The sequence below is a fragment of the Ostrinia furnacalis genome, unplaced genomic scaffold, assembly GCF_004193835.3.
Source record: "Ostrinia furnacalis isolate ACB-3 unplaced genomic scaffold, ASM419383v2 OfSCF0767, whole genome shotgun sequence".
Classification (NCBI taxonomy): Eukaryota; Metazoa; Arthropoda; class Insecta; order Lepidoptera; family Crambidae; genus Ostrinia; species Ostrinia furnacalis.
In genome coordinates this window covers 513,625-533,313 of record NW_021131006.1, presented here as the reverse complement: position 1 = coordinate 533,313, position 19,689 = coordinate 513,625, and the positions used below count along the sequence as shown (strand labels likewise).

At 36.6% G+C, this 19,689-nt stretch overlaps 1 protein-coding gene across 1 annotated transcript; it reads left to right on the top strand.

The window, feature by feature from the left end:
• Window positions 1-312: 312 nt before the first annotated feature.
• Window positions 313-15,744, top strand: cact (NF-kappa-B inhibitor cactus). The gene is made up of 5 exons (XM_028300585.1): window positions 313-825; window positions 3,060-3,385; window positions 10,415-10,503; window positions 12,220-12,435; window positions 13,883-15,744. Exons 1-5 carry the CDS (start codon window positions 518-520, stop codon window positions 13,949-13,951), a joined length of 1,008 nt encoding a protein of 335 aa, XP_028156386.1. The 5' UTR covers window positions 313-517; the 3' UTR covers window positions 13,952-15,744.
• The last annotated feature ends 3,945 nt before the right edge of the window (window positions 15,745-19,689 follow it).

Here is a 19,689-nt window from a genome sequence, read left to right as displayed (position 1 = left end):
CGGAATAGTGTGCCCTCAGTGGCGAAAAAACGCAAGTTCATCGCCATAAACCAAAGAAGAAGAAGAAGAAACACTGAATAATGTCAATTGCAGGAGGGCGTTGCTATCAATGCTGAGTTGCTATTTCAGATTTTTGCCATTAGACGCAGAGAGCAGAATCTGCTCTCTGATTAGACGTTTCAAAATCGTTCAACTATAGCGACCACAGATTATATAAAGCAAAATAGCGACCACGTCCGATGGCAACACCGCAACACGACGTGTGTATCCGAACGTGTATCGTAAAAGTACGGAAATACCTTTTGCGAGGCCCCACTTTACCAATCGTTCATAATGTTCGTCATCTTGGTTTTATTTTCATTTCATTTCACTACACGCGAGAATTCGACGTGAACGGTTACATGAAATAAAAATAAGTGAACAAAATGTTTTCATACAGTTTTGGTGTTTGATAATAAGTTGTTAAACAAGTTTATATTTGTGAAGTTAGTGGAAGTGAAGTGATAAATCTATCAAAATGAGTGCGGACAAGGGATTCGACACAAAAATTCCTGTGGAGATAAATACAGACTCTGGTTTCTTGTCGGGACCAATCGACCGACTGGATTCTGAGGATTTGGGCCCACCTAGTGAAACAGTGAAAAGTGAATATGTGGAAGAAAACATTGATAGTGGTTTAGACTTATGTTCAGGTTTTGCTAGTATTGGAATTAGTGATGTTGCTACACACACATCGGAGCCCTCAAGGTCGAGTCAACAGTCAACATGCAGCAGTGAGGACTTGCCTGTTCGACTGCTTTTCCGGCAAGATGACGATGGGGATACGTAAGTAGCTCATTTTTAAACTTAGAAACATAAAATTAACTTACAAAACATTTCCATGTGGTGGCAAGGTCTTTGCTATGCTTAAATCTCTATGTTTGAGAGTGTTACTCGAAGAAACTTTAAATTGTATTTCTCTGTGAGCCATACAATTACTGTGACTTATTCTTCTAATCATTAATTTGTGAATATTGGTACAGTCAACAGTATACCAGCAAATCATTGCTAAGTAGCACTTATTACAAGATGCCACAATGTGTAGATTGTAGTGCTCGACTGTGCTCGCTTCAGTTATTTTTCACAAAAATAATTGTCGTTGCTCTACCAGCTGTTTTAGAACTGGTGTAAATATTTATTACATTTTCCGCTTTCTCCTAAATAAGCATTAAACATTTTAAAATAAGCTCACGAGCTATCATGAGATTTTTTACCTATTAATATCAACACAGCATACATAGCACATGTGGTCCAAAGAATAATTAACAAAAAAGATAAACAATGTTGTATGAATGTTAAATTGTTAGACACAACACTGATCGGAACTTGCTGATGTTTATCAACAAGTCCCTCAAACCTCTTTTAAAAAGTAATATATTTTTACATAATAATTCATACAAATGTATCCCTTAAACAGTTATTAATTAAGTAATGACTTTAAAATTAGTGGACTGGACAATCTTCATTAGGTAAATGATGATACCATGGTATAATTCATTAACATCATCATCAAATCAGCCATTGTAGGTGTTATTTGTGTAAAATTTAAAAACCCAAATAAATCATTTGTGCCATGCTGGAGTCAAAAAATAATTAAGTTCATAGGAAATTACAAGTTAATCAAAACAGTACATTTGTAACACTCATGAATCATTTGCAAAAATCCCTTCTTCCATTGAAAGCATTGGTTTTACATAGGGATAGCATAAAATAAGTATTTTCCTTTATTAACATAGTAATTATTCCCTATAAATATACTTACAAGCAAAAGTATAGAATCATCCTCTTGTGTTTTGTTCGCTTAAGCGAGCTGAAGAACTCAATGAGTATGTATATACCTTATTTATTTAATCTTCATTAGTTATTTGGTTCATATCACTTGGAAAAAATAGGTGATTCCATACTTTTGAGTGTAATAAGTATCATATGTACAAATTTTAATTCAATGATTGATGAATTTTATTAATCGTTCTGAATCAATTTCGAACTAAATAACGAAAAACCCAATTTCATTGAAGTAGTAACTAATACTATTTTTTACCTAAAACACAAAGTTACATATTGAAAGGTTTTCCCCGCAATTAATATTAATTATATTGAAACAATGAAAACTGATTATTCAATGAAATTACTTTTTCCCACGAAACCAAATATTTGCGTAAAATCCCTGACAATACATCCCTGACAAAGATAACAAAATTACCTACAATAGTTTGTATCAACACAATTATTTCTTGATAAGGATGATTTCCATTTGGAGAACACATTAGACTATCAGTCCAATATACAGGGTGTCAAAATTGGTCACTATCTCAATTTCTCAAAACACATGAAACTTTTCTATGGACATAACAAGCAGTCAATGTGACATGCTAATTTTGGGACACCTTGTATATGAGATTCGTAGAGCAGTTCAGAATATCTCACGCCAAGGTTGTTTACATGACTGCCAACATGATAGTAAAAAATACTCAGGTTTTTTTTTAATCTGTGCCAATGACCTTGTGCCAAAGTTTCCTCAACTTTGCTTTACATTGTACTGTGTCCAAATATCGATCTAATATAAAAATCTGCATATTAACCTTAATGCCTAACATCATTAAAATGCAGTTTATGCATTAAAATATTTTCAACATCAAGTGAATGCCGTAATTAGTTGGTTTTAACAGAGAANTAAAAAATACTTGTTTCTCTCAGATTTTTTTTGGTGCACATTATAATTTGGAATGTATACTTTCAAAATTCATCAGATTTAATGCGAAAAGAACATATTTAGTTTTTCACCCTCGGTAACATTTGTCATGGAATGACCCTACTGTGTTTTTCCTCTAGACAACATTTGGGTCAACAAACAGACAAAAAACAACTCTGAAAAAAGTCAAACGCATCGGTCTTCCGGTGTTGCGAAACTTGCGAAATAGCGAATGTACATTTTTTGCCACTTCTCTTAAAAAAGCCTCTCGAGTTAGATAATATGATATGTATGCCATCACCTTGAACTAACAAATATTTTCTTACAGGCAACTACACATCGCGGCGGTACACGGCTGCGAGAAAACCATTGGCATCCTCATCAAGTTATGTCCAGAGAAAGCGTTGCTCGACATCCAAAACGATTACAGACATACAGCGTTGCACCTAGCAGTCATGGGTGGTTTCTCTGTTGTGACACGAATGTTGGTCCTTGCTGGATCCTCATTAGCAGTCAGAGATATTTGTGGAAGGACGCCTGTCCATATAGCAGCGGAGACCAGCAACGTGGACTGTCTGAAGGCACTCCTCGCGCCCATCATCGAACAGCCCCATAGAAAACTAGGACCAATTTTAAACCAAAAAGATTATAATGGTGAGTTACATTTAGTAATATCTTAGATTTATTAATAATTTGTGTTTATTAGGTTTGGATTTGAAGACATTCGACGTTTTCCTCTTTAGATAAACCTGTTAAAACAAACTGGGAACAGTTTATTAGCTAGTTTTGCTACGTACAATCAAGAGCGTTGACCTAACTTTACTAATTATGATGGCTATTAATTCTGTTGTTGATTATCCATCATGAACAATGGCGGATTATGGTTTTACCAGTCTATGTCTATCTTTATTTTATGATTCGTCGTAGGCACTAAATAAATGACTGCGCTGAGTATGCCAGACGTTTCCGACGCGTTCCAAAAGGTCGGTGGTATTTCCTCCTGGTCATCAACTTGCCTGTATCATCATGTACGGTCCGCAACATAATTTAAAAAAACGCAGCAATTTGCTATTGATCAGCTTTACAAACCATTCATTCATTCATATCTATATTTAGATGAATTTTTAAACGTAGCTATTGAAATTGCTGGCTCTTTAGACCTTGAAAAGTTATGAGATTACAGTTATTGACTATTCGTGCCGCGAACGCCATTACTTAAAATAAGATATTAAAACAAACAGGTATTCTAGTTAGTAATCAATACTGAATACCTAGACAATATAATAAAAGGCAAAGTTTTATGCACATGAACTCTGCTGTCCTTACTGAATCACAATGTAAAAACCCATTCGAAGGTTTTTCCACCGATCCCGCTCAGAAATACCGTTTAAATTATGTTATAAAAAAAGTACTTCATTCGAGAAGCTTGCCAAATGTGTAAAATTTTGTTTAGGTATTTGTCTAATGTTTTACTTCAATGCATAAATATCCATATCCTACTACAACAAGCATCATCTGAAGTGATGGTTGAACCGGACTTCGGATAATATCATTTTAAACAGCTTTTTACCACGTCTCTAAATTAGTATAAATGCTTGATGAAGATGATAAATTATTGCAAAGTAATTTCCGAATGTGAAGCGTATGCTGCAAGTCAACTAATAAAAACAATGACCGATCCCCTCCAAAAGAATGCACAAGTTCATGGTCTATAATGGTTACTGGCTGGTAATTCCTATTGCTTAATAAGTAACAGTACGCAGCTTGTGGTTTTCCTTCAATGGAAATAAGTGCTTTGTCCTCGAGCGGTGATCCGGCGGCGTTCCCAGCGCCGCGTCATGGCTCACGTGCCGCTCTAGGATCCTCGTCAGCTCACTGGGGCCTCAGAACCAGTTCTCGCGTCAGCACATTGTTTACGTGCGAACTCGCTGAGCCCGCAGTAACGTCCCCAAGGCCTCCCGTCCAATGTCACACAAATAACACCAGAAAATAAACGCGCAAACCGTCTCAAACGATGGAATTTCCAATCGCTTTAAAGATATTAACGCAGGTAGATATGCGCCGCTGCCTCTGGGTTTCCCGAGCCTCGTTCACCTCCGATGAGGCGCAAAAGATTTCAACTCCACTTTTAACTGCCTCGCATTTGCATACGGTTTTACCCATCGTTACGAGAGAACTCGTTTCACAAAGAAATTATGGCGCGGCGTGTGGTAGGTATGTTTCGACAGTTGTTTAAGATCGAGCAGCACCTTAATTTGAATGTACGACCTGAGAGGTTGAGTTGAGACAGTCGGTTACGTGTCGGCCTCGTGGGTATTTCCGTCGGCCCGCGGTGTCGGCGTCGCGTAACACCGCGAGTGAAAGCATCTGCCGCACCACTGGGATACCCCGCTGTTGCAGCTGTAACAGCTGTTACGTGTTCGCGCTTACAAAAAAATCAAATTCGAACGATCGCTCCAGTCTGAACAAGAATAAGAATAAGAATAAGAATGTGTTTATTCAGCATAATTATAATTTAAGGTATACAAAGCAAGAGTAAGTACATAAAAAAAAACATAACAAACAATAAATAAAAACATATGCTGAATAGGCGCCCGCTCAGCAAAAATCGCGACATGACACAAACGTCATGCCGAGAAGCTGGTTTTCAGCGGGAACAAGCAACAAACAAAATCGCTCACTCTCTCAACACCGGGTTTTTTCTCAAATTCTAAAATCATTAGCATTAATTTCCAATTGATGCGATGGAAAAGCCCATAGTTTTGGTATTTGTTTTTATTCTGAATACCAAACAGGCAAAGGTACTTATGAAGGTTAATGTCATCATCAGTGTAACGGCCTAATTAGCCCTAAAAGCGGTGTACCGCTACCAGAACAATGCGCGAAAAACCCACGTCTCGCAATTTGGCATACGTGCCGTGGGTCGTGTGAGTGTGACAGCAATGCGGCAGACAGGGGCTGGCTGGGTTATCCCCACGTGAAAGTGCGCCGGCGCACAAAAGAGGCGCTGAGCGCGTGCGCCGTGGTTTTCCCGAGTCGTGGAGCCGTGTGACCGTTCTCACAGCCAATGTTATCTCATTAAGCTTTCTATTTTGGTAATCGGGCCGTTGCGCTGAATCCACGACATGGGTTTACCAGAATATATTTGGTAAAATTCCATCACTAATCGATCAATAAGTTAATGATACTGAAGAGCCCAGTAGATAATGGACTGGAACATAAGCGTAAAGGATTAAACGTAAAGATAAGGTAGCCTAATTTTCAACAAATAAGTACATAATAAGTAAAATCAAACATGTACAACTAGGGCATGTAATATCGGAAGGTTTTCAATTCCGATATTGGATTCCGATATTAGATCTCAATATCGGAATTCCGATATTAATATCGGAATTGAGTTCATGTACTATAAAATTAATATTTAGTTATATTCGTAAGAATTCTGGATTGTTTACAATATAATGAGTTTAATTAAAATCTTTAATTTGGTACAAAACAGCACTTCATAAAATTGAAGTATTTTAAAACCATTTTTACGTTATGGGTATCCATTGCATTTGGTTTTTTATGTGACAAGAGGCAAACGAGCAGACGGATTACCTGATAATGAATGGTTACTGATAATGAGCCTATATTGACTAGCATATAATTAGTGTTTTTGAAAATCACCGGTATCAAACAAACTTTTACTCCTTCATTATATTACCTACCCTGTTTTATGTTTGCGGAACGAATTTTAGAGTCATTCAAATCACGTGTTACAAAAATTGTAGAGAGTGGTAAAAAACTTGAATATGCTTGTAATTTGTTCCTTTTTGATTATCGATGAACTCACAAAACCACGAGCCATCATCATCATCATGTCAGCCATAGGACGTCCACTGCTGAACACAGGCTCCGATGCTGATTTTCACAATGGCCGGTTGGTGGCGGCCTGCATCCAGCGCCTTCCTGCTACCTTTATGAGGTCGTCAGTCGACCTTGTGGTTATGAGTCCTACGCTGCGCTTTCCGGTACGTGGCCTCCACTTCAGAACCTTGCTGCCTCATCGTCCGTCTGTTTTGCGTACTAAGGCAGAACCGTTGGAAGACCTTATCACAATGCTCGAAGATCTTAATCGAGTTTCCCAACAGGTAGGCCTTCGGATGAATATGGAAAAAACGAAACTTATGTCGAATGTCCATGTTGCTCCTTACCCAGTTTTTTTTTTTTAATTTTTAAAAGATTGTTGACAAGTAAGTATGTCTATCTCGGACAAACGATCAGCTAGGTAGTTAGATGAATTTGGAAAAGAGGTAAATCGTCGAATAATTAGTGTGTGTTACCAGTGATGATATACGGCTCGAAAACGTGGCCTTTGAATATAGGGCACAACGTGCTATGGAGAGGGATAAACTTGGTGTTTCTTTACGAGATCTAATCAGAAATGAGGAGCTCCGTTAACTAAGGTCGCTGACATAGCCCGACGGATTAGCAAGCAGAAGTGGCAATGGGCAGGACTGACGATCCATAGTCCAGTAAAATTAATGTTTGAAAGGGAGTTGAGATGTCGTTCTTTGTTGACCAAGTACCTATGGCAAATGCTAAAATTGATTTAGAACAAGTTAAATTTACCATAAATAGTAAAGATATTAAAATATTTGCAGTGGAACAAAAAGTTATGGTGAGAGACATGAGAAAATCATTGGTCTTTGCTAATCATGTACTTTGGGCTTTGTGGCAGGTTGTGGCGAGTTTAAACGCTTTGTTTAAAATCTCAATTAAAACTTTTATCTGATTCCGATATTACGATATTGGGTCGCTCAATATCGGAATTGAAATATCGGATCTCGCAGTCCGAGATTCCGATATTACGAGATTCCGAGATTCCGATATTCATGCCCTATGTACAACGCTAACAGACTTTCTAAATTGCTCTCTACGGATATAGTTTGTCAAAGTAAACAGTCAGTTTAACCGTATAACTAATTCTTTCTGTTTATCGTGACATTGTTAAAATGATAATACGCTATCTAACTAAAAGCACTTAATGATTTTGTGGAGCGCGGGGTTTTCCGAGGGCCGCTGATGTTTATCATTGTCCTTCCAACTATTTGTTCATTACGTTATGAAAATTTCAACATCCAGCCAACCCGTGTAAATGACAAAGCTGGGTATTTACACTACGCACGGGCATTTTGTTGTTTCATTTGTGATACTTACGTAAGTTTATATTACTAAAATCATATTGATAACATCATCGACGCAAACATGTCATGATACCATATTTTTTTATATTAAAATATTCCGATACAAACTAGTCAAAACCAGAATGGTGGTGATGGCGTAATACGTTATTTCCATCTAGCACTATTTATGTTTTCCCTACTAATTAATACTGTGGATTTTGCATTTTATAGGCATTTAAATCGTTAACTTTCCCCGCAAATCATACCTACATAGGTATAATTCCTGGCGGATTGCTGACCGCAAAACTCATTTACATCAATCGATGCGCACTATGATAGTGTCGTCAGTGAACGGTAATGTAAACATCTCATCATTCCATGCAAATCATTTCCGAGTCGCATGCCGCGATATTTCATCATCATTTGATCATAATCAAGCATAGTCGGATAAAGAACCGAGCCAGTGAAAACAGTGGCGCGTGATATTGCTATATTTGGTGAGGACAGTGGTCGTCGGCGCCCGCGCAGCGTCGACCGTCACTCGCATAGTTGGGAAAACCCCATCGCCTCGTCGCGCCCCCCTCTCCCCCGCTGTCTTACTCGCGCCGCTCTGACAAGACTCACGCACATACATATACAATATATTTACATACATTTACATATCCCTGTATTCACGAAAACCATGTCATTGCATGCAGTGAATTTAGTCTCGAACTATAAAATCTAAGAAAGTAGAATTTCCCAACTCGATTTCATTTCCATTGTCCGATAATAATAGATTTCATTCGATCCGGATCCTATTCTTTAGATTGAAGCAGGTGCAAAACTGGTTATGAAGATTTCATCTCAATAAAAAGTCCTAATCAGAAAAAAAACTGCGAGTGACATCATAGAAAAAGGCCTTCTATTATCATAAATAATGAACGCATTGCAGGAGATGCGTGTTCTGATCTACGTATTGGCTGCGAAACCGGTTATTACTACCGCATTGTCATCGAACTAATAAATGAACGCGGATGTTTTCATACTACGGATAAAATCATCTTTAATCGTTTTAATAGCTAAATTACTAGATTCGTTTGATCGAGAACTTCTTATTCATGGTCGATGACTTTGAATGTGATTAGATACAGACAAACCAGTCCTTATACCAATAAGCTATTATAGCATAATAATAATTTACTAACGATGTCAGACCAAAATTTTGGAATGATATCAAAATGTCACATTCCTCCCGCTTTTAAAAATATCTTTGAAAAAAATTATAGTCTGTGTGTTGCTTCACACACGTTTTTACATAAATCCTTGTATTTTAAATGGAGCGGTCCGTTTTTGAACGGGAGTCTATTTTGGGAGCGTTTAAAATAATACTTGGAGCTTGTCCAACGCGTGGCATCTATGAAAATCAAACATTCTAACATTTCTAACCTATTTCAATAAGAAACAATTTTTCTAGTCAAGATATCTTGCTGATAGATTATGTCGGTGCATAGTTATGAGATACTTTCTAATTTTTCAGTGTACTGTGTTCGCAAGGGACAATGCTAGGGCCGGTTTTATTAAAAATTGTAAAGCCTGTTAATGTATACTTTATGGAGTGTGACGTCAAGGAAACATGCATATTCTTGATTAGCGCCCGTGGCATTATGTATTGCTTATTACGTTCAAGTATTTTCTGTAGTAAAGTAGCTTAATTACTTATGCATGCAGAAGAGATAAAGAAAACCAGCGCATGTAACTCGGGGACAAATTACAAATCATTTAATTATGTAAATCTCAACTCAGAAATGAATAAGTTGGTAGATGGATGGAATGATTTCAGGCGATGGATTAGATTACTGTAGAGTTATGATAACGCACCAGTCAAATTGAGAGTACGCGGTAAATTCTTAACCTTCCTTCAAATTCTTGTAATCATAATTGAGATCTGTAGGCCTAAGATGCGCGCCGTGATAACTTTTATCGACGTCAAAATGTATGGGCAAAATCGATAAAATGGCGTGATAGCCGCTTATCGCGGCGCGCATCTTAGGCCTACTGAATGAGATATAATCCTAGTTAATGGATGATTTTGTCTATTTTATAAATTAGTACAAAATAAGCAGTTAAATTGTAATTACTAACAACCTATTTTGGCGCGACTTTCGACCCTGTCTCATTATAACGTATTCTGAATACGTTATAATGAGACAGGGTCGAAAGTCGGAAAAAGTTGAATACGGTATTCAAACGAGAATCACCCGAAATTTGAAAAGTTTTCGCAGTAGTTACAGACTTGGGTGGCAACCGGTTGCTTTGACATTGCCTGTCGCACCTTGCCGCGTAAATTCCATGCCTTACGTCAACAAAGACAATACTTTACCGTAGTTTTGGAAATTCCACCCGCTTGTATTGATATGAGATACCTAAACAGGCATTCTTTAAGTTTTAGTTAATACCTAGTCTTTAAACAGACTGTTTCCAAAGTCCGAACCGCGTTCGTATGTTATTAAATATTGTCATTTGCTTGTTCCAGGTCAAACGTGCGTTCACGCAGCTGCAGCAGCAGGACATGTCAAAACTTTACAGACACTCGTCCACTACGGAGCTGAAATTAACGCCAGAGTAAGTATCCACTACAAATCCGCTGTTATAATACTTGTTTATTATTGAACATTACTGTCGTATCATTTATCAATTTGGCCTTCGCTGGTTGAGTTTTATGGTCAAGCTGTAGTTCTCACGTCAGTAACAAGAGATGGGAATAGTCCCGTGTACAGTGATTGTTTCTGTTTGCGCTAGATTTCTCAAGTCCCTGCGTTTGTAGACCAAAAAGTAGTCCGTAAAACGTGATGGGAGAAAGCCTGAGTAACTTATAATGTCGAGTATGTCGCACCTCGAGAAATTGTTTGTCGGAGGTTTTAGTGTCAGGTTAGAAAGGTTTTAACGTTGTAAGCAGGTAATTCGCAAATGATGTAACTGAGCGTTCGCTGCCAGCCTCCCTCTATGACGTAACGAATCCGCTCGCGCTGGTCGTGACGTTTTCTTCGGTAGGAAGTAGATCGTAGTTTTTCTCGGAAGGCGACGACGCATCCTCTCGGTGACCCAAAACAGGTTTATTTTTCATTCACGCGAGATACATGAGTCAGTTCAATCGTATTGATTCATTGAAACTTATTCATCAGTAGGGTAGAATATGGCGTTACTTCCGGTTTCTAAATTAAAATAAAGAACCCAGATTGTGGGGTCCATTAAAAGAGATAGACTTATTTGAAGAAAACTGCAAGGTGCGATAATTCAAAACTTATTTTGGTTAAGTCTTACATATTTGAATTCCACAATCTATATCTTCACTCTGAAAAAGAAAAAAGGGAGAGCTCTTGGTAATAAGAATTGCATGACGAAATTGCCAGCAATCTATATTATTTTTAGTGAAATGAACTGTTTTTTCCATTTCGCGACCCCATTTGCGAGTGGCGTGATTACCCGAGGAAAACCCTCCGCTATCAGTCGATCAATTGATAAGACAAATCCACTTGCGTCGGGGTTTTTTGTTACTACTAGCTATGTCAATGTCATTGTTTTATAGGTGTAATGATTTCTGTAGGTACCTACATGTGTTTACCTACTTACTTAAACCCTCGACTGCGTAGCCAGACATATTATGTTGCCTCAGATTGACAGTTTTTATATTCGCAGTTTAAGGGTTAAGCGATTCGGATTTATGAATTCGTTGTAGACATTATGATTACTATAAGCCTAAGTACGATACTTAGAAGTTGACAAATTATACTATTTCATGTGTAGTAAGTGCGTTGTGAAACGTAGCCAGGGATGACCCAGATCTCAAGAAGCTGGAAGTGGCTTTATGAGAAAGTGAGAGACAGGACTCGTTGACTCTTCATCGAGGAAGCTTATATCCAGTACGACCAGTACATTCCAACTAATTTTTTGATAGATTTTTGTATTCGATGTTAAGACAGTCTGTTAAAACTGGACCTTTAGATGTTTTGTAACATGTCATCACACCGGCATAGTCTTGAGATGATAAAGATTCTAAATTGTACTTAGTTCTAAAGCCTGGTCCGTGAGCACGTAGAATTTTGTCCATTGACCCCAAGCTACCCATCCTTATCGCTCGCGCGTAATTATATTGCTATCGCGACTGTGCGACGGGCGGCCGCAGTGAATGTGCGAGCGCGACAGCAACATAATTACGCGCGAGCGATAAGGATGGGTAGCTTGTCATTCTGGTCATTGGACAAAATTCTACGTGCACACGGACCAGGCTTTAGTTTTAACATTCTGAATGAGTTTATCAACCGTGTGCGTCTTTTCCAGGAGGGTCTAGCAGGCTGGACAGCTCTCCACATCGCAGCGCGTCGCGGCGACGTGCGCCTATCTCAATACCTGCTGGAACAATGCGCGGGAGTCGTGAAGAATCCGCGCGACAACGGCGGCCGCACGCCTCGCCGGCTCGCCAAGCGGACCGCCGCCGAACGCCTGTTCGCCAATGTCCACGCCGACTCTGACTCCGAGTCTGAGGATGATGATGATGTGAGTATCTTTAAGATTCACGATTCTCATTTACACTGGTTGGGTTTTTGTTGGCTTCCAAGCCGTAGATCCTGGCTACACAGGAGATGCAGCGGTGGGAATAGTCCCGTACTATTTCCTATCAAACATGATCTTTTGTCCTACAAAGGCGATATGAAAACTTGAAAATGTTTACTGGGTTTTCAACCCATTTCACTCATCAATCCTTCAAATGCTAGATTTTTTCGGAGTGGACATTAAGTAAATGTTAAATCACCTATTTATATGGGTTAATGTCAATCTACCAATTGCTAACATTGGCAATTTTATAAACAGTGTATTTTCCCCCTGTACTAGCCCAGTACAAAGTATCATGGAAAATTTTGTTTACGAACTACAAACGCCGATAACATGGGTCTATACGTTTTTCCTGCTGATACGCTGTTGTATTTATTTCAATAATAAATGACGTTTGCATTTCGCGCGATCGGACGGCATAGTGCGCGCACGCAGCTTAATTTAGTCGTTGCGTCATGATCGGCGTAGCATTTGGAAAGCTTCCATTGTTCCTTAGTTAGACACACTCGCAGACGTCACTGACACCTTTAAAACAGTATTAAGATTTTTTTAAATCTAAAAAATTCAGTTTAAAAAAACTGTCAAAACTTTAAACTCTTTCGACAGCAAATCCGAGTACATTTTTGCTGCAAAATGGCATCTATTTCCAAGTAGATAGGTGCTATGTTATCTTTTTGTACAGTTATCAGTCTGAATCATAGCAAAATGGGAAAATACGTGGCCTAGGCCTTCCGAAACATCACAATATAAATGTATATCTTAAACATAGTTAATGCATTATATAGCTCATTAAAGTCAAGTAATCTGAACATTACTGTTACCACTATTGCCCGAGTTTATCAGAGGTGACATAAGTAAATAGCGATAACCTCTGTGACGCTAAAGTTTTGAAAACATTTTTAAATTGACTTTTGAATATTAACTAATAAGTTTAAATATAAATGCCTACTGGATATAATAAAATGATATTTCAATTGCTGCATTATCATTTTTAAACGTTACTCCATGTTGTTGATAGATAAAACTGCGGTCAATGGAGTCATTGCTTTGATAAACCAGATTGAAATACATACTATTATTTGTTTAAGATGATTCTCATGACTTGCAGAAATATTTAATTATTCCCTCAAATTTTAGAAAAAATAATTGCGCAATATAAATAATCCGAGTGCATAGTAAATCTTACATAGCCGTAATAGATGCTATTTCACAACATTAAATTGTATAGCCTGACCAGGAACATAAAACCCTCGCCATGTTGCGGAAAACTATTGGTATATATGGTAAAAAAAAAAAAAAGTGCACCACTGATTTTGTGAATTAAATTGCTAAAATCTTTTTATAGAGGGCTCTATGTGATTTATTAATAGTATTTTTTCTTTTGTTCCAGTATGACAGCGAAGGTGAAAATCTGTTCGAGCGCCTCAGAGATAACCTGAACCCCATAAACGTCGCGTGATACCCCGACCTAAGTGTTAACTTGTCACACTTGAAGGTTATAACGAGCAACATATTTCGGCAATATAGCGCAATATAGTCTGAATATTGTCGCATGCTAGCCAAAAATCGCTACAAAAATGTTGCCCGTTCACAACCCTAACGGAATCGAGGCTGATTTGCCGAGGGTGCTTCGATCAGAGCTGTCCCCAGCATGTCTTTATAGTAGCGTCTTCTGTGTGATGATTCTACATGTTTCTATCTTAATAGTTATTTATGTATAGGACCCGACGCGATATCAAATATCGCGTCAGGGTTGTGTCTATTGCGAGTATTATTCGATTGCTATTGCTGAAAGTAAGTGTTCTTTTTTCATGTAAAAAGCTATCAAGTGATACTTACAACGGTCACTCTGGTACGTTTGACGTAGAAATGTAAAATGTTAGTATAATGGGGTGTGAAAGAAGTGACGGTTACTTGATAATGCTCGAAATGTTTAATGCAATTTCTTACAAAGCTGTAGTACCTACTGTAATTCCAACATAGTACGAGTGGGTTTGACTGATGACAGTCAACTTACACAGATGATAATCAGAGCATATGAGTGCGTCACTTTTGTGTGTAGAGCGCGCGATAACGTGCAACGAATTCAGGTAACATGTGTAAAATAACTAAATAACATAAACTGGAGTCGTGTGTACCTTTTGTAATACTTGTCTTCCCTTAGTGTTCAAATAAACTACACACAAAACATTTCAGTTTTTTCTTAATGTAAAGTTTTCATGCCGTTGGTATTTAGATCGTAGTCCGATTTATTATTCGAGATAAAAATGAAAAATTCTCAGCAAATTCTTAACCATGGATTATATTTTGCATTGCCATTCTTGGTGCGAAGGGATGACAATATTTATTATTCATTTGCCGGAAAGTCGATATTTTTTCCAAAATATTTTTACGGCAACATTTAGGAATTTGAAAATTATAATTTGACACTAAATTTTTGCTCTCGAATAAAAAATCCGTTGTAGCTGTACATAGTTTTAATTATAGTCTTGTTTAATATTGTTTAAAGTTTCCTATATTGTAAACATTGATTTGTAACGTAAACATAAAATTGAGACGCGGGCGCCCGAGTGGAGATGTGTGGATGGTAAAATATATTTGAATGTAAATGGCGCTCAACCTCTAAAGGGATACGGCGTGTAAAACATAATAAACTGCCTTATAGGCGAAAGTATATTAATTTCAGCTTTTATTTTCTTCCAAACTCATCATTAGATTCATGACAATAGAAAATTGGCAACCCATAGACAATATAGAATTAAACGATAGAAGTTTGCACTATAGATGATGATCAGAGCCAAGATTGGAGGATTTTAAACTGAAATAGAGCCCAAAAGAGCATGACATTTTGAAATTCAGTTGTATTGTTGTATTTTTTTAAATTATTTCTGCATAATTTTATTGAACAGTGGGCTGAGTGTGAGTTTACATCAAACTGAAAATTTTAGTTTTTGAACATTTCCCGCTAGGGGCGCTGTACAATTCGTCGTACATTTAATGTCATTTGATCTAAACTCACACTAGGCCCTCTGGTTGAAATAGCAGATTTCTTAAGATAAAAGCACCATTGTTGTCAAGTTTATTAAAAAGGTCTATGGTTCCTATAGACAAGCTAGAGCGGTCTTGCTAACTTTCTGGTGAAAGCCTAAGTTAAGACGCCTGTATAAAAATATGAGCACGGAGCGACTATGCAATACAAGGCGACAGTACCTACTCAGCAATAATGTTCTCTCCCATCTCTATGGTTAGGCATAGACAAAACGTGATCAAACGTTACTGCTGTTTACTGTCCAAACGGTCTACGTACTATACAGGGTGTTTGGTAAATGGGTATATGAGCCGACACTAGCCCATGTTAACATGGGCATATAAATGGTATGGTGAAGTCAGAAAATTGATATCTTCTTTTTAATTATTTTAATTTTCATACAAATCGGATTTTATAAAATTTATTTTGTATGAAAATTAAAAAAATAAAATGATGATATCAAATTTCTGACTTCACCATACCATATTTTATATGCCCATTATAACATGGGCTAGTGTCGGCTCATATACCCATTTACCAAACACCCTGTATAAATCTTGGAAGATGTTTTAATATTTATCTTTTTGTATGTAACAAAAACATGAATCCTTATAAGTGCCAAATTCTAAATTGACGTCATTCTGGAACGGGATTGTTAAAGAAATGTAAACAAAATATTTTATTGTACTTATAAGTAGCATACGCATTACAGTATTGCCTTAGCCACCTTGATTCTAGATTCGTTTTATTTATAAGAACCTAGTTTTAATGCTATGTGGAGAGAAATTTTGTTTACATTTTATTCAAGAAGTCCAAAGTTTGACTACTTTTGTTTTGTTGGTAATGGTCTTTCAAAAGTAACCAGTTTTATTCTGGTTTAACCAAACATTTAACAAACTTCACTATATTTATTATACCCTATAGTTTTTAATGTTATTATGATTATAGTACTTATAGTTAAGCGATTGTTTATGTATTCTATTTCTATGTAAGTATCGTTACGTTGAATGTATAATATTAATAAATATATTTATTAAAATTATGGCAACCTGATTATTATTTCAAATTCCTGTCACATTGTGTAGGATGCCTTTAAGTTATGACGCTTAAATTTAACTTGATTGAAATGAAACAAACTTATAATAGTGCAAATACTTTTAATTTTTGATGGCAGTAACTTCATAAAATATGTATCACAAGATTGTTCATACTGGCACACGCCACATAGCTCTCGCGTTTGTTGGCTTGTACCTTATAAATAAGAGGCACTATGGAACAACAAAATAATAAGATACAAAAAAAAAAACTAACATAGTTATTTACACGTAAACATCTGCAATTTCTAGTAACAAATTGTTTATTTGATGCGTATTATTTGCCGAGACGCAGATGACGTAGGTATTTAGTACAGTCAGCGTCAAATAGTTCGCGACACCCAGTGGACAACACAACTTTATTTCAATTGTAACAAAGACGTGTTGCGATCTTTTATTACTACTTTGGGTGTCACTAACTATTTGACGCTGACTACACGCATATGTCGTTGTCGAATGTACACCAAGTCGATATGGTCCGAAAGCCGTAGGGTGATGCCAGGTGTCCCTATTCGGGTGGAATGTTTCAATATTTAATTAACCCTTGAACAGAAGCCAAAGTAGGTACCTGAATTACTACTAATCTCTTATTAATTTGATCGATCATTTTGATGGGTGAAAATAATATTTATCTGTAAGCGTAAGCAGTTATAACATGGGTAGATATGTGTGCTTTTTTACACAATTAGTAGTTAACAGAGTTCGTAATTTTGATTTGAACAAATTCAAGATTTTGGCTTGCATACGGAAATTCGATAGACATCAGCTTTGGCATACAATGGTAGATCATCGACCCTATATAATAGATAGACTAACTGCGTAACAATAGTTTGTCACGTGAAGACCATGTGGTACGCCTCAACATTCGGCTTAACAACTAAGCTACCTACTATAAATCTTTTGACGTCTGAAAATTAATACGCTACAACAATGTGTAAAATAAATTACAATTTAATATCATAGATAAGGATTCGAAGATACATCTGTATTGATTACATGTACAATTGTACATTGATATTACAGTCAAAACTTAATTTTTGGATTGACTGGTAAAAATTTAATTGAGGTGACAGCTAGAGCGAACGCATCAAGCAATTGAAATAAAAATCCTATTACACACAACTATGATACAATTTCGGAGCTATTATTACAGATAAGCATTACCAATTAAAAACATATTCACAAAATAATAATCATTTGTAAATTCTGACGTCAAAATCGACAAAAAACTAAGAAATTTAAATTACATAATGTATGTTGTTTTTTGTAATGACGGTAATTCATAAATTTTGCATTAGAAACAAGCATAGCAACTGTTTTGTTTTGCGTCAATTTTGCATTCATATTCATTGTTTAACAAATGAATGACAATAAATCGGCCAAAGGATATAGGTAGGTACGTCATGAAAGATTTAACCATTTAGAAGTCTCTCTCACCACTGGATATTTTTATTACTCGATATTTATATTATGAACTGTATATAACAAATGATTACTTATTACAAATGGTTATTATAACATCGTAGTGGAATTAAATATAATTAAATCAATTAATAAACTCTGGGCTATTGAATGGAAAATATGGAAATCATTACGATGTTACATGCGTTCGCTTTAATGGAAAAACCTAGGCGGAGTCTATGATAAACAAATACTAACAACAAACAATATTCAGATTACAGGTACTCGTTATTTTATATTCGACATAATGTTATCTACATATAAGGAAAAACGATAAAGACATAATTATATTGTAGAAAATGTATTATTCACCGCACCCCGCGCTTCCCTCGACCAAAAATTGATGAGGCGCGTCTTCGTGGATGAAACGAGCTATACCTATACAGGATGATTTTTAACGTATCGATATTATGTATTACAGGATGTTTTACACATGAATTACAACTTTCACTATGAAACCAACTCTGAAATCGCAAAAAAACAGCTGTATGTATAATCCAAAAGTTCGATACAGGTTGACCAAAAAACATTTTGGTCAACCTGTATCGAACTTTTGGAAAAAAACAGCGGATTTTTTGCATCAAATATCGAGTCGGTAAAAAAATCATCCAGTATTAATAGAAATAGTAAGTAGTGAGAAATATTAAAATCGTTTGAAAATACGTTTTATTTTACTAGTTGCAAACTATTGTATAAAATGTACGACCCATATTAAACATGAGAAACCCATGACTAACTAAAGCGTGTTGAAACACGGGGTTCCGATAACGCCAATGTCATTCACTCATATTCCCCTAGTACATACAAATAACGGACAGACCTATTATTATTGTGCTATGTTTATAAATTATTGTGATGTAATGTCATACTTCTAAAATCTTGCAGCGATTCCCAATTAGTGGTATTACTATGCATTAAACCTAGATTATTGCAGAGGTGCGGAATGATTTAATTTTCATTTCAAGTGTGGGAGTGATTGAGCGGAAATTAATCAATCAATTCTTACATTTGCTTCAAACTTATCAGACTATAGCGACTAGATTACAGATAAAACACTAAAATAAATTAATAAAATAAAGTATGTCAAGTCAATGACTTTACTACTAGCTGGATTCGAACCCGCAGACTACCACGGGAGACGCGACAGGCTTTGAAATATACCTCTTGAACTAACCTCATATACACTGTCAATATACTTTATTAAAATTACCCCCGTATTCACAATCGATGCATGCTTAAGTGAACCAGCATATCGAACACACAACGTTGAATAGATTATGGAGCTTTGTGATTGGTTCGTAGGTCACCCTGTGCGTTCACGCGCACTGTGAGACCTCATAGCAATGTTTGTGAATTAGACAGTCCTATAAAAGTTTTGAAACTAAGCCATGCGTCTATTTGGACTCAACTTAAAAAAACTAATTGGAAATCACTGCCTTTTCACCACCACGTAGCTCAGTAGACTCAAACTAGCTTAGTTACATAAATTTTCAATATTTACATTTATACATTCAGGTAATTGACGTGTACAAAAATATATTGTAATTTAAAACAAACCGTGGTGTTCAAATATTAATGTGCTGAGTGAATCTAACCAATAATTCCTCTATGGAG